We start from the raw sequence: 14,385 nt of genomic DNA on the forward strand, positions 1-14,385 counted from the left end.
CCCCGAGCCCTGCCACCCCCAACACCCAGGAGCCCCCGCCTCCCACATTCATGCAACACTTGGGAGCCCCCCCTACCCCCAACACTCGGGCGCCTCCGTTCCCCGCTCCCCTGACCCCCACCAGGGTCCCGGGCTTGGACTCGGGGTGCTCGGCCTCCCTGGAGTCCCGGGTGGGGGTGGGGCGCCCGCCCCCCTTGACCTGTCGTGCAGCCCTCCTACAGGATCAGAGTTTCTGCACCTTGTGCACCTGTGCGGGCCGGGCGGGGCCTAGTGTTTGTGCGGCCCTCACCCTCAGCCCGCACGTGTGAGCCAGTGTAGAGTGCACGCTACCCACCTGGTAGCACAGCGCTCAGGAACAGTGGGGAGGGGGCCCGGGGACTTGTTCGTGCGCCCCACGAGCACTCTAGTATGCCGGGCCTGGCATTCCAGGTGGTGCTCTGTTGTCTTCAGAGCTTCCAGCGAGCTGCCCAAGGGAGTGCTGCTCTCGGTCTCAACCCCGTGTGTACAGACTCCCAGGGTCTGCAGTGCTCAGAAACTTGGGTTTTGGTTTATTTTCTTCCATTTCGTGGGACACTCTGCAGTTCTTTTAAGTCTGGAAGCTCATGATGGTTAGTTCTGGGGGATTTTCTCTCACTGTGTTCTTTGACACTTTTCTTGTTTTAGTTCTCTGTTTTCTGTGTGTTTGGGAAATACTATTACTTGGGCATTGGACCTTTTGGACCCTATTTCTACCTTTTAAAAATAAAATCTTTATCTCTCCCGTTTTCCATTTTTGTCTTTTTGTTTCACTTTGCAGGAGATTTCCCCAGTCTTTTTTTCTCCTTTATTTAGCATTTTATTTTAGCCATCATATTTTAACCTTCCCAGAGCTTTTTTGGTGTTTTTTTCCTCTAAAATTCAGCAGTATGTTTCTTATTTCATAGATGCAGTAGTGTCTCATTCTCTTTTTCCGTGACCTCACTTTTTGCTTGTTTCGGTCTGTCTGTCCTGAAACGTTGGGTAATCTTGGTTGAGCATATATATTTGAGAGTGGGACCGTGCCCTGTCCATGGGAAGTTCTGTGCGCCTGCTCTGGTGCTTTCACTGTTGGCTGGTATGAGTGGGGCTTCCTGGAGGAACCCTCAGCAGTATTAACTTTAGGTCCTTTTATTGGGCTTTTTATATTTTCAAGGGCTTTCCACTCTCCTGCCTTGTTTTCAAAGTTGGGTAGAAGAGTGTGGCTGTGACCCTCAAAAATTAGGAAGTGCTCACTCATCTCCCTTTTCAGGAGGACATCCTGGAGCTTCAGGATTCCTCTTCTGCTGTAGAGACCCCTCGTTGTTTGTTTTTGTTTTAAGATTTCATTTATTCATTTGAGAGAGAGAAACAGAGCACAAGCAGGGGGAGTGGCAGAGGGAGAGGAGAAGCAGGCTCCCCACTGAGCGGGGAGCCCCACATGGGGCTCTATCCCAGGATCTGGAGATCATGACCTGAGCTGAAGGCAGACGTTTAACCGACTGAGCCACCCAGGTGCCCCGAGACCCCTTGGTTTTATCCTGCAGTCTTTTTTGAGGGAAGGCAGGAAGCAGGAAGGCTAACTACTACTTTTTTGTGACTGTGGTGAAATACACAACATAAAATTTGCTCCTTTCATGTGTAGGGAGGTGCATTAGGTATGCTCTGCAACCATCATCGCTCTCTAGTTCCTGAACTGTTTGCCCCCTTAGTGGAAACCCCATACCCATTAGCAGGCAAATCAGACAGTTCATTGCTAGTTTATAGAAATACAACTGATTTTTGTGTGGTGATCTTGGTTCCTGCCACTTTGCCAGATTCTTTTAACTCCCAATAGTTTTTTGTGAACTGTGTAGGATTTCCTGTATATGAGATCATGTCATCTGTGAGTAGAGATAGCTTTACTTCTTCCTCTCCAGTTTGCTGTCTTTTGTTTCTTATTCTTTCCTAACTGCTCCAGCTGGAACTCCAGTACCATGTCAAATGACAGTGCTGGAAGTAGACATCCTTGTTCCGTTCTTGATCTTAGGGGGAAGCTGTCCGTCTTTTACTGTAGAGTATGATGTGAGCTGTGGATTTAAGTAAATGCATTTTATCAGGTTGGGGAAGTTCCCTTCTATTTCTGGCTTGCTGAACATTTTATCATGAAAGAGTGTTGGATTTTGACAAGTGCTTCCCTTCACTGATTGAGGTGGTCATGTGGTTTTGCCTGCTTTTAAACAGACTTTAAGCGTTCCATTCCTCCTGTATTTGGGCTCCAGTCTATACTCTTCCAAACGGAGACAAGTGCCACTGTTGTAACCATTCGGGGGTTCCATGATGACAGTTGGACTGTTTCTCAGTGTTCCTCATTGTAAGCTTGTGATTCAGCTTTTTCTGGCTTAGGTGTGTTTTCGTTTATCCATTTGCAGTCTAGCTTCTAGGTTTCTTGCTGTTGTCTTTTCTTCCTTTTGTTTTGCTCTGTGGTTATGTGCCTTTAGGAAGAAAATCTCTTTTTAGGAGGGGTATCAGAAGAGAGTGGAAGCTACCGTCTTTGTTCAGTGTACCATTTTTAACTGGAAATTCCTGGGTGACCTATTTTCAGAGAATACTGGCATTTGATGGAGTGTCTGCTCATAGCCATTGTTTCCTTGTTCTGAATTTATGATGATCAGATGGTCTTCAGATTCTGAAAGTAGAGCCAATTTGATTTGCTTACAGTAAAAATGCCAGGCAACATTATTTTGTAGAAGTGACACAGGATGGAACCATCTTTTAGCATTGCAACTCCTGCCCCTACCTAAATATTTCAAGGTGAGGCAAGAGCGCAGGGAGTCACAGTGCCTTTGAGACCCACCGGGATTCAGGGGAGGTCGTCCTGAGCATATCGCAAAGGGGAACGCCCACATGTAGGTTCCCAGGGCAGATGGGAATAAGACAATGGTGGTGTCCAAGCAGGAGTGATGTGGGAGCTGAGACGTGCTGCACACAGTTCAGTGGGGTAGCTGTGCTCGTTCTTTCTTGCTCCCCTCCATTCCCAAATTTGGAACTCGTTGCTATTTTGGATTGCTCACCCGTCTTGATTTCAGGTAGAGGAGACTGGATCTGCTATGTGCTTTTGAAACCGTTTGCTTGCATTGGGCCGCAGTAAGCAGGACTGGCAGATGGCAATACGGAACACACTGTTACTGCTTATGACGTACATTGTGATGGTTCCACTTTGTTGAGGAACTTGTGTCGTTCATTAGGCAGTTCTGTAGTTTGAATCACATGTGTCACCAACCATGCTTGTTATCTGGGTGCTTTGTTCATTTAGTCACATAGGGGCACTCAGTGAATGGTCATCGGTTGCAAGTTTTACTTTAGGAGCTAAGAGCTATGTGACGCGTGCTTCTTGACTGTGCAGTATAGAGCTGCAGGTCCTTGATGTAAGTGGTGGGGAGAGTGCTCAAGTATAGATGAGTGACTCCCGATGGGGAATGAGCAGCTGCCCCCGGGGACATGTGTAGCTTGAAAACAAAGCTGTGCTTTGCCTGGTTGCTTTGTTTTTCAGTCATTGTCTGTATTTTGTTGGATCTTCAATTAATATTATTGGATGATGTGAGCTATATCTAGAATATGGAAAACAGATCAAGTTGATGATTTCTTCACTCTCTGCTACTTACGCTGCAAACCTTTTCAATACCAGAAGACACTGACTTTGAGCCTGCTGCTTCATGTTTGGGAGGATGGAGCATGAAAAGGGTTATTGAGAACTGGTGTGGATTTAAGTGTTTACAGTACAAATAAAAGCCTGTAATTGCTGTTCCTAATTCTCATTCCCAATTATAGTTAGAAATAAAGCACAGATGATACAACTGCTCCGATCCGATGAGCACAGGTGAGAAGCACTTTGAATCCGTTAGTTAGAATAAGGAGGCCCAGGTGTGCATGACCTTTTCTGCTCATCACACATTTGTATCGCTCTCGGCACGGTTTTGCCAGGTGTGGTCAGACAAGCAGCAGAGACTGGATTTTCAGGTTAAAGGCAAAGCGAGGAGCACGCATAGCAGTGAGTCCTCCCCACTGTGCAGGCACCTACATAGTGTTGATTTATTCAAGTGATGTTTGGGCGCTGCCCTCAGAGTGCGAGGTCTTGTCAGAGAGAAAGACTCATTAGTAAGCAATTATTACAGTTTCTGTGGAGTGGTGAGTGCTGGGGGAGTGCTAAAGCCAGCAGCTAACTTGGATTTTGGGTTTGGGGCTCCAGGAGCGCTTCTTGGACGTGGAAACTCAGCTGAATTCTAAGGTCGGGCAGAAGGTAGCCAGGAGCATTTGGGATGGAAAGAGAGAGACCAAGGGAATGAGGATGGGGAATCAGGAGGGCCTCCCAGACAAGGAAAGAGCATAGGAACTGTGTACATGGGGCGAAGAGAAGAGGATTGTCTGAGTCCAGGCCCTCAGTGAAGCTCCCCTTTGGATTGGTGGGAGATGGAGAGGAGAAGTGGGACGTCTGGATGGAGGGTCTGGTGCAGTCTGTCTCTCGGGTCTTATATGTGAGTCCTAGGGAGCCATGGTAGGATATGAAGGCAGTGAGGTGGTCGATCTCTTTGTAGACAGACCGTTCTGGCATTATTCTGGCTTGAGGGGGCAAGGCTGGAGGGCAGGAACTAGTCAGGAGTGCTTGCTAGAAGCCAGCAGGAGATGGAGCAGCAAGGGGAACCAGAAGGAAGAGGTGATTTGGACATGCTGGATTTAGTTATTCGTAGATGATCCCAGCAGAGATGCTCAAGTACAATCAGATGCTTACCTCGCTATATACAGAGGAGTTACAGACGGATGACAGGAGTCAGGTCAGTAATAGAATCCACAACAGACTGTTCGTGTGTTCTTGGGTTGGAGGAGGCCTTTCTGAGCCGGACAGGAGAGTCCAGGAACAGCCAACAGTGCAGCCCAAGTCACCGGAGGCTGGCTCAGTGACACGGGGGGTATCCCAGACACGGATGAGATAAGTATGGTCAGTGTCTTGTCAAACGGTAAGAAAAAGGCAGCACCCCCCGTCTTCCCGAGGCAGAGTCGTCACACACAGTCTGGCCCTCCCAGGCCCAGGAGGGGCCCCATCAGAGAGTCCCTGCCCAGCACTGCAGCTTGAAGGCGTTGGCCGGGGATAGCATCTTCGCCACAGAAATGGCGTCCTGGGCAGTCCTTGTAACCGTGCTACTTGTAAGGAAATTTAGTGCATCCTGGGTTTGAAGCAAATACAGTAAAACTATGTTGTCATGCTTTCTGGATGCTCAGAAGAAAGACCCTTTATATTAACGGGTACAAAATAAATAACCTGACTTTGGGCTTTTGCTGAAACACTAGGATAATACCACTGTCAGAGGCGGTGGGTTTTTTATTAAAAAGATCTGGAGCACTTTTCATCGGGACATGTAAGTGTGTGATAACGTATCTTCACATAGAAGTAATTATCTTCCCTAAAAGTCAGAGCTATTTTCTTACGTAAACAAGCCCATCCAGCCTACATCTCTTCTGTTGTCTCATCATTCTCCCTCAAAGGGAAGAAGTACCCTATCTTGGCTGGATACTGTTTTTCAGTACAGACTTGCTGCTGATAATAACTAACTCTCGTTGAGTATTTTTATCCTGTGCCAGCACCGCCAAGCAGGTTAGGTGTACTCACTGGTTGGCTCCTCCAGTAACGCTCTGAGCGTGGGCGCTGTTGGTATTCCCAGTTGATGGCACCACGGGGGTGTGAGTACATTGTCCTCTGCTCCCAGGTTCGCACAGCTGAGTAAAAGAGCTCGAATGGACCCCGCGGGTCGACCTGCCCCCATACCGCTCCACAGATGAAGACCAAAAAAAAATTTTTTGGAAAATAATAGTTATTGGGTTAGTTGTTGAAATTATAAGACTAACACCTACTCTTTAAAAACAATGTTGAACTGGGGCGCCTGGGTGGCTCAGTTGGTTAAGCGACTGCCTTCGGCTCAGGTCATGATCATGGAGTCCCTGGATCGAGTCCCGCGTCGGGCTCCCTGCTCGGCAGGGAGTCTGCTTCTCCCTCTGACCCTAACCCTTCTCATGTGCTCTCTCTCATTCTCTCTCTCTCAAATAAATAAATAAAAATCTTTAAAAAATAAAATAAAAAATAAAATAAAAAATAAAAAAAATAAATAACAATGTTGAACAGTACAGAAGGGAGTGAGGAGTGGAAGTGTCAGTATCTATAATTTACCATTTAGTGTTTTTTTCCTTCAAGTTTAAAAAGATATTCAAATAGGGGCGCCTGGGTGGCTCAGTTGGTTGGGCGGCTGCCTTCGGCCCAGGTCACAATCCTGGAGTCCCGGGATCTAGTCCCACATCGGGCTCCCTGCTTAGCTGGGGGTCTGCTTCTCCCTCTGACCCTCCCCCGTCTCATTCTCTCTCTCTCATTCTCTCTCTCAAATGGATAAATAAATAAAATCTTTAAAAAAAAAAATAAAAAAATAAAAAGATATTCAAATATATATATATACACACACATATATGTAACTTGTAGCATTCTGTGAAGCTCTCTCAAGTATTTTTGTTTTAGTCATTTGTGTCTAATTCACTGTTTTACTCAGTTCATTTTTAGGATTCTCAGTATAAATCACAGTTTTTCATAAACTAACATTTTATTTCTTAAGATAAAAACAGAGGAACGCCAATTTCTATTTTTATATGGTAGAAGTAATTACATTGAACATGACGTTTGGAAAACACTCATTTCTAACCCAAATTATGATCTTTTTTATGGTCTTAGACCAAATTATGATTTTTTTAATATGTAGGCAAAAATAACTGATGTTTTTATTAGTCTCTACATTATTTAGTTTTAACAGGATTAATATTGAGCAGAAGAGGTACATTAAGATGTAGTTTTAGGGTGATGGGCACCAAGGAGGGCATGGGATGGAATGAGCACCGCGTGTTGTATGCAACTGACGAATCACTAAACTCTGCCCCTGAAATAATGCTGCACTGTATGTGAACTAACTTGAATTTATATAAAATCTTGAAAAAAAAATTAGTTCTAAGTTTTAAAGGGGCACCTTGAATTCTGTTCTGAAAAGTAATCCTCTTTGCCGAGGAGTGACAAAGGAAAACACCCAGTGTAGCTGCCCTCTGGGTGATAAGGATCAACCAGGGCGGTGGTAGAATGTTGGTCAGGTGTGCATATGCGTGCGCACGGCCCCTGGTACCTCTCTGGAAGGTCCTTGAGGGACTGCCTGGCCAGCGGGGCGCCCACTGCTGGCCAGACGCGCCAAGGCTTGCAGGCCAGCAGGAGCCGTGTGCAGTCAGCACCCAGCGTCCAGCGTCCCTGTGGGAGGGCACTTGTGGCAGATGGCGGCGTCTGAAGCTGTGCCGAGAGCTGGGAGGAGCGTCTTGTCTGTCGCTGTCCCCTTTGATTGCTTCTGTCCCCGTGGACAGGGTATGGGCAAGAGCCGCCGCTCCTGACCTTCGCCTCAGGGGGACCCGCCGCAGGTCGTTTCTAAGGATTTCTGATCGGAAGGTGGCATTGGCCTCTTCTGCCTGGGCTCGTTCTGTCTCAGCCACTTTGTCAGTGACTAAATCAGCTGAAAGTTTGATTTGTAACCTGCTCGTCTCTAGAAACAGTGCTTTGTGCACTGCTTGATAAACATAACTGTCAACTAGATGATGCTACTTGGAGTCTCCAGGGGGTAAAAGGAGGTTCCTTTTTCCAGTTTTTCTTCAGAACTGATAGCATTTCCTAAGAAAATGTTGTGTGCTAATATTATTTCAGAGATGTTACAGTTTTTTCTGTGTCTTTGGTTTTGCCATTTCCTTGAAGCTCTGTTTTCAACCCTTGTGTGACTTGTAATTTTTGAGATTTTTCAGGCATGTTTTCTAGATTGTTACTAGATTAGTACAGACATTCTAAATAGTAAAAATTCAAATTATATGTGCTCACGGAACTAAAATTCATTCTTGGTTAAAGCATTCAAGAACACAACAGCTTTATATTTTCATCTCTACTGTATGATGTCCGTATAGCAGTATGTACTCAAAGGGCATTGAAGGAGAAGCCTAACTGGGGCACCTGGCTGGCTCAGTCAGTTAAGCCTCCGACTCTTGATCTCAGGGTCGTGAGTTCGAGCTCCTCATTGGGGAGCCTACTTAAAAAAAAAAAAAATCTTCTCTGATTTTATTTTTATAACTTTCTTTAAACGTTTTTTGAAATTCTGATTTTAGAACCCTACTAAGAACTGCATGTTTGTAAAGATACTTAATTCTTTAGGTTGTAACCAAAGTGCAGCCTGAACAGAGGCCCTCTCCTTCTGTGCTTGCTAGCATGTGTGTTTTCTTAGCCACAAGTAGAACGAGATACAAGGAGACAATGATCTTTTCTGCTCGCAGATGCTTGCACTCGGCCCTGTGACCCCTAAGATATGTGCTTTTCCTGGTTAGGCGTGGCAGCTCAGAGTCTGACGCTGCCTGTCCTGAAGAAGCTCTCTGTTACCAGGGCGGAGGAGGTGCCCTCATGCACTCTGCCAGGCTGCCCAGCTGGGGAGAGTCCCACCCTGGAGCTCTGGGCCTGGGTCCTGCCATGACAAGGTCCTAGCAGCCAGAGCAGAACACTCTTGAGGACAATGGAGTCTGGACAAGGCCCCTCTTTTGTAGCACATGTGTTTGCAAAATGTCAACCTCAGATTCTTTTCAGGGTTTTTTGATGCCATTGAAGACATTTTCAATCTGCTTTTTCACCTACTGTTGTGTGAGTGCAAATCAGCTTTCCCTTGAGTCTCAGGCTGGGGCTGGTAGAGGCAGGGCCCTGAAACCAGCAGAAGGCTTTGGTGTTATGGGGATGGACGTGGAGGCTGGGAGCAGCGTTTTGAAAATGCTTAGCACTCAGTTTAGTTAGCAGTGGATCTAGAATCAGAGTTGCAGTTTGCTGTTCGGAGTTCTGACATACTTCTAACAAGGTCTGGGGCTGGTGCTCCTCCCACCTGTCCGCTCCCGTTGGAGCTGTCCGCGCTGCCAATGGCCTTTGCCTTTTCTTTAGGCCTGGGATTGAGTCGGTCTCCATCTCGGGTTGCTCACTCAGAAGAAAAACAATCCATGTTTGAAGGATTGAGAGCATAGGCTGTGTAACTTCATTCTACCAAATATTGACGCTCACAGTTGAGCGTCGTGTGCCAGGCACTGCCCTGCACACATGATTTCATTTCATCCTTTTTCCCACTTTATTTTATTTTCATCCTCTGTATTTAATGCTCACATTTCATGGAGGGAACTCAAGAGTGATTTCAAGTGTTAGGGGAGAGAGGGAGGGAAAACAGGAGAGAGCAGAGTCAGTGGAGAGAAGGACCTAGGTAAATTCCAGGACCATTCACCGTCACATCCAGGAATTCTGTGCTGCAGTAAGCTTGGAAGAGAGCAGCAATCCTCTCTCCCTTCAGAAACTCTGAGTCCCGCGTGGTGGAGCCTCCGCATCCACCTGCCTCTTTGCAGGTTTTGCTTTGCCTGAGTTTGGTCCTCTTGTGCTTCTCCAGGGGAGAAGTGGTTTTCTGGCCTGCGGACTAAGCTGTGGCCAGAGCACCCCCCTGGGCCACGGGTCTCATGAAACTGGGGCCGGGCTCTGCATATAGCTTTGTACTTAGATGCGCTTCACTGGAGAACATGACATAGAATTCATGTGGTTCAAGGAGTGAAATCAGAGTGAGTTGGCAGAAGTAAGCATGTGTGTTGTTCCCTGGCCCCTCCTGTCTTCCTTTCCTCCAGAGCCATGCTGCCTGGTGTTCGTTCTAGAGTCTGGTGTTTGTCCACACTGGTCCTCTCTGGAGGGTGTCCTCTTTGGGCATTTTATTACATCTGTGTCTCCTCTCCTGACACATTTTATCGGAAATCTACCACTGTCTCTTGTGTCTCCCTGTTCTCACTGGTTGGATTTTTGATGCAGTCACTGCTGTGCTGGAATCCTGTCATTCCTGGGATTCCGTGATAGCCAGTAGCTGTGCTTGGTTCTTTGGTTGGATTTATTTCAGAGACAAGAAACTAAATTTATTTATTTAGGAATTTTTTTTTTTTTTTAAGTAGGCTCCATGCCCAGCGCTGAACCCAAAGCGGAGCTTGAACTCATGACCCTGAGATCAAGACCTGAGCTGAGATCAGCAGTCAGACGCTTAACCGACTGAGCCACCCAGGCACCCCAAAATTAAATTTATTTTTAAATTGTGGTGTAAGGCCTGCCTGAAACCTGGCTAGAGGTGGTATGGCTCAGCTTTGTCATCTGGCTCATTGATGGGAAGAACCAGGTTGTAGGATTGTAGCTGGTCCTGCACCTCCTGTTAGCTTCTGAAAACACCATTCCTCATGCATTAGAAATTAACCAAAGTCTCTTTCAGGTGGTTAAAAATGTGAGCACATATAAATGTAACTTTTTAAATGAGGCTGTGAGTTCTCGCCCATGTCTTCCTCAGGCTCTGTAGCTCTCCTGTGCTGAGTCATCGGCTGCAGCTCCTGGGTCCTCGGTGGCCCTTATCAGTCAGTCAGTGGAGGCGGAGCTGGGATTGGAGCCCAGATCTGAGGACTCTGCCCTGTCCTTAGCCGCAGGCTCTGATGTCTCTGTGTCATGGTCCTGATCGTGGAAGTAAGCGCTCAGGTATTGGCTTCAGAGCTTCTGCAGTTCTTGTTTGTAACACTGACCTCTGTAAACTTCAGGGATGTAGTCACTGAGGATGTATCAGACACCAGTTGTAGCCTAGTTGGGGGAAATGAGCAATTAGGACAGATTTTTGCTGGGGTTTAATAACGTAGGCAATGCAGTTATTGAAGAATGTTAAGGTGAAAGGTCACTTTGGGAATGAAGTTGGGAAGATTGGGTTTTGTTAATCAAGTGAGTAACTAATAGGGAATAAAAACCGAGTCCGGTGTCCACTCTGGAGAATGAGGACGGTTATGGGGCATTTATATCCCTAGCATTTCATGGTTGCTTGGTGAGTGAGTGCTCAGCGTCAGGGTAGTCAGGAGCCATTGTGAGACACTGCCAGGGCGGGGCTGGGGCCAAAGGCCCGGGAAGCCCAGGAAGCCCAGGAAGCCCAGGAAGCCCAGGATGCCCAGGAGCGCTGGGAGCTGTGCTGCTGGGAGGGGACGCAGCAAGAAGACGCCCGGTTCTGCTCTCCCACTGCCCCTGCGCCTGGACTTCAGTGTTGGCCAGAGTAGACACTCGGGGGATCAGGCAGGGGAACAGGTGGACAAGCACATGGGTAATGCCAGAGTTAATTTTATCTGTCGAAAGAGCTTGAAGTGTGTGTTAATAGATTGCCACATGAGGATGCACTTGTTGAAGTGTGTTTCACGGGCAAGTGGGCTAGGTCTCTGAGAAGGACTGAGGAGTGTTGAAATGTTTAAAATGGAGGAGTTTTGTGGTGTTTGTTGAAATTAGTAGGCAGTATAATTTTTATAATGTAAACAGGGTTTTTTATTTCTGTGTTTCTGAACTCCTTAAAGAATATTTGTGGAGCACCCAGGTGGCTCACTTAAGCATCTGACTCTTGATCTCCACTCAGGTCTTGATCTCAGGGTTGTGAGTTCAAGCCCCGTGTTGGGCTCTGCACTGGGCATGGAGCCTACTTAAAAAAAAATTTTTTTTTTGGACTGGTTCAAAGAAAATGGTGTGAATCAAAGTACTTTTGGTTTAGTTTATAGAAAACAGCCATTTACACATAAATATTTTTTGTCCACGCTGGTCTTTATTTTTAGTGTTATCTTTCATAGATTTTTCAACAGTAGGTTATGAATCGTATCACTACCATGTGGGGTCTTTTTTTATATTTATTTATTTGAGAGAGAGAGCATGAGTGGGGAGAGGGGGAGAGGGAGAAGCAGGCTTCCCGCTGAGCAGGGAGCCCAGTGCGGGACTCAATCCCAGGACTCTGAGATCATGACCTGAGCTGAAGGCAGATGCCCTTAACTGACCGAGCCACCCAGGCACTCCTGTTTATTTTTAATTTGGAGGGTGTGTGTGAGAGAATATTTTTAGCCAGAGTCATTCCAAAGAAATTCAGATGACAATCTGAAAAACAAAACTATTTATTTTTTTTAAGTAGGCTCCACACCCAGCGTGGAACCCAGCATAGTGCTTGAACTTAACTTACGTGAGGTCAAGACTTGAGCCGATATCAAGAGTTGGATACTTAGGGGCGCCTGGGTGGCTCAGTCGTTAAGCGTCTGCCTTCGGCTCAGGTCATGATCCCAGGGTCCTGGGATCGAGCCCTGCATCGGGCTCCCTGCTCAGCGGGAAGCCTGCTTCTCCCTCTCCCACTCCCCCTGCTTGTGTTCCCTCTCTCGCTGTCTCTCTCTCTGTCAAATAAATAAATAAAATCTTTAAAAAAAAAAAGTTGGATACTTAACTGACTGAGCCACCCAGGAACCCCAAACCTTTTCCTTTTTTAAAGATTTATTTATTTTTAGAGAGCGTGCTCATGCAAGTGCGGGGGGAGGGGTGGGTGGGGGAGAGGGAGAGAGAGAATCCCAAGCAGACCCCTTTCCCTGAGCAGGGAGCCCGACGTGGGGCTCAATCTCATGACCTGAACCAAAACGAAGAGTTGGATGGTTAACTGACTGTGCCACCCAGGTGCCCCTAAAATTTTTTTTTAAGATTTTATTTTTAACTAGTCTTTATGCTAAACATGGCTTGAACTCACAACCCTGAGATTGAGTCGCACGCTCCACGGACTGAGCCACCCAGGCATCCCCCCAAACCTTTTTAATTAAAAAATAATCTGTGTTCTTTGGGGGGAAAATAAAAGTGTAAGCCGTGCCTTCTGCTTGTGCATCGTTCAGCCTGCAGTTTTCTGGTTTGGCAGCGCGTGGGCAAATGGTATCTAGAATGAGCGCTTGACCGTGGACTAGGAAGCCATTCTGTTGTAGTTAATAACAATGAAAACTTAGTACAAGAGAGTGAGAACGTTTGATACCTTTAAGAATTTAAAAATACATTTTATTTTATTTTATTTTTATTTTTTTATTTTTTTATTTTTTTAAAGATTTTATTTATTTATTTGAGAGAGAGAGAATGAGAGAGAGCACATGAGAGTGGGGAGGGTCAGAGGGAGAAGCAGACTCCCCGCCGAGCAGGGAGCCCGATGCGGGACTCGATCCAGGGACTCCAGGATCATGACCTGAGCCGAAGGCAGTCGCTTAACCAACTGAGCCACCCAGGCGCCCCTAAAAATACATTTTAAAAACGGTCTGAGTCACTCTCTGTTTTTTGGAAAGTGCCCCAGTTTTCATAATTATAAATGAGTAATCTAGGGTTTCCCCTTTCACTCCTGTGGGTGTATCATTGTAGGGAGCTAAACATAACAGAAGGACTTGTAACTATGAGAAAATTTTGTCTCCGTTGCTTAACAAATAAAAACAAAAACCGACTACTAGCTTTGTTTCACTCAAATTGTGATAGTGACGTTTGGGTCCCCAAGTGCGTGCCCTGGGTTGGCTGCAACAGACAGGACTTGTCTGTGTGTTTCTACCCTGTTAACACCCTGCATTGCTTTTTCCCCACTTCTGCAGTATGACTTGAGGCCGTGACCATGGATTTTTCCCGGCTTCACATGTACACCCCTCCTCAGTGCGTGCCCGAGAACACTGGCTATACCTATGCACTCAGGTGAGCGTGCTCGCGTCCCGTCCCATCGTTGCCTGGTCACCTCTCCGCTCTTGAATGCCTGGGGTGTGGGAGCTTCTTGCCACTTGCAACCAAATGCTGTCTTCTGAAAGGGAAAATAGCTGCAGAGTTCCTATTGTACGAAGGCTTTACGAAACTATTAAACCATGGAGATGGGGAGGTGGTTTTGACAACCAGACATTCTGGTGACTCAGGGTGAGTCATTGCCAATGTCCTGTTTTAGACCCCACCCAAGTGGCTGTGGTCTCCTGGATGAATCGCTGTGGTTATGGGTAGGGTTTTGTGATTTGTATTAATGGCGGGGTATTTTGAAGTGAACAGAAATAACCTGGAAAGGGATTTGCCTGTGAGAGGAGGAGGAACCCTAAACAGAATTTTGATGAAGCCCACGGTTTCCAGAGCAGCATTGTCAGAAGCACAGTTTTCTGTGCTTATTCTGACATGATACTGAAGTCTGAAAGTGGCTGAGTGGCCCCTTGCCTGTCTAGTTCACCAAGTAGGAGGGATTGTTGAGACGAAACTGAAGAGTTACACACCACGGGTTAGTGCCGGAGAACACAGCACTCAGCGGGAAAGAGTGCTGTGTTCTGAGGAGACCTTCAAGGTACACAAGGAAAATGCTTGTGTAAGTTTTTTCAGTGGCTTATTTTCTGAAGGATAAAAATAGAAACTAATAAAACTGGAAGGTATTTTAACAAAGGTACTCTTTTTTTTTTTTAAAGATTTTATTTATTTGAGAGAGAGAGAGCACATGA

The 14,385-nt window shown here is 46.5% G+C and overlaps 1 protein-coding gene across 7 annotated transcripts in view; it reads left to right on the plus strand.

Annotated features, from left to right (window-relative positions):
- SUN1 (Sad1 and UNC84 domain containing 1) overlaps positions 1–14,385 on the plus strand; it is a 300,496-nt gene that overhangs the window by 248,829 nt on the left and 37,282 nt on the right. For 6 of the 7 annotated variants that reach the window (XM_081819203.1, XM_081819207.1, XM_081819206.1 and 3 more), the window contains exon 2: positions 13,512–13,612. In XM_081819203.1, coding sequence (XP_081675329.1) covers positions 13,536–13,612 — 77 coding nt within the window. In that variant the 5' untranslated portion in view covers positions 13,512–13,535. Of the gene's footprint in view, positions 1–10,331; positions 10,604–13,511; positions 13,613–14,385 lie in introns of those variants that run through there. The other variant, XM_081819204.1, reaches the window with a different exon arrangement.

The sequence above is a fragment of the Leptonychotes weddellii genome, chromosome 5 (assembly GCF_054177405.1).
Source record: "Leptonychotes weddellii isolate Sample4059 chromosome 5, ASM5417740v2, whole genome shotgun sequence".
In the NCBI taxonomy this organism is placed as follows: domain Eukaryota; kingdom Metazoa; phylum Chordata; class Mammalia; order Carnivora; family Phocidae; genus Leptonychotes; species Leptonychotes weddellii.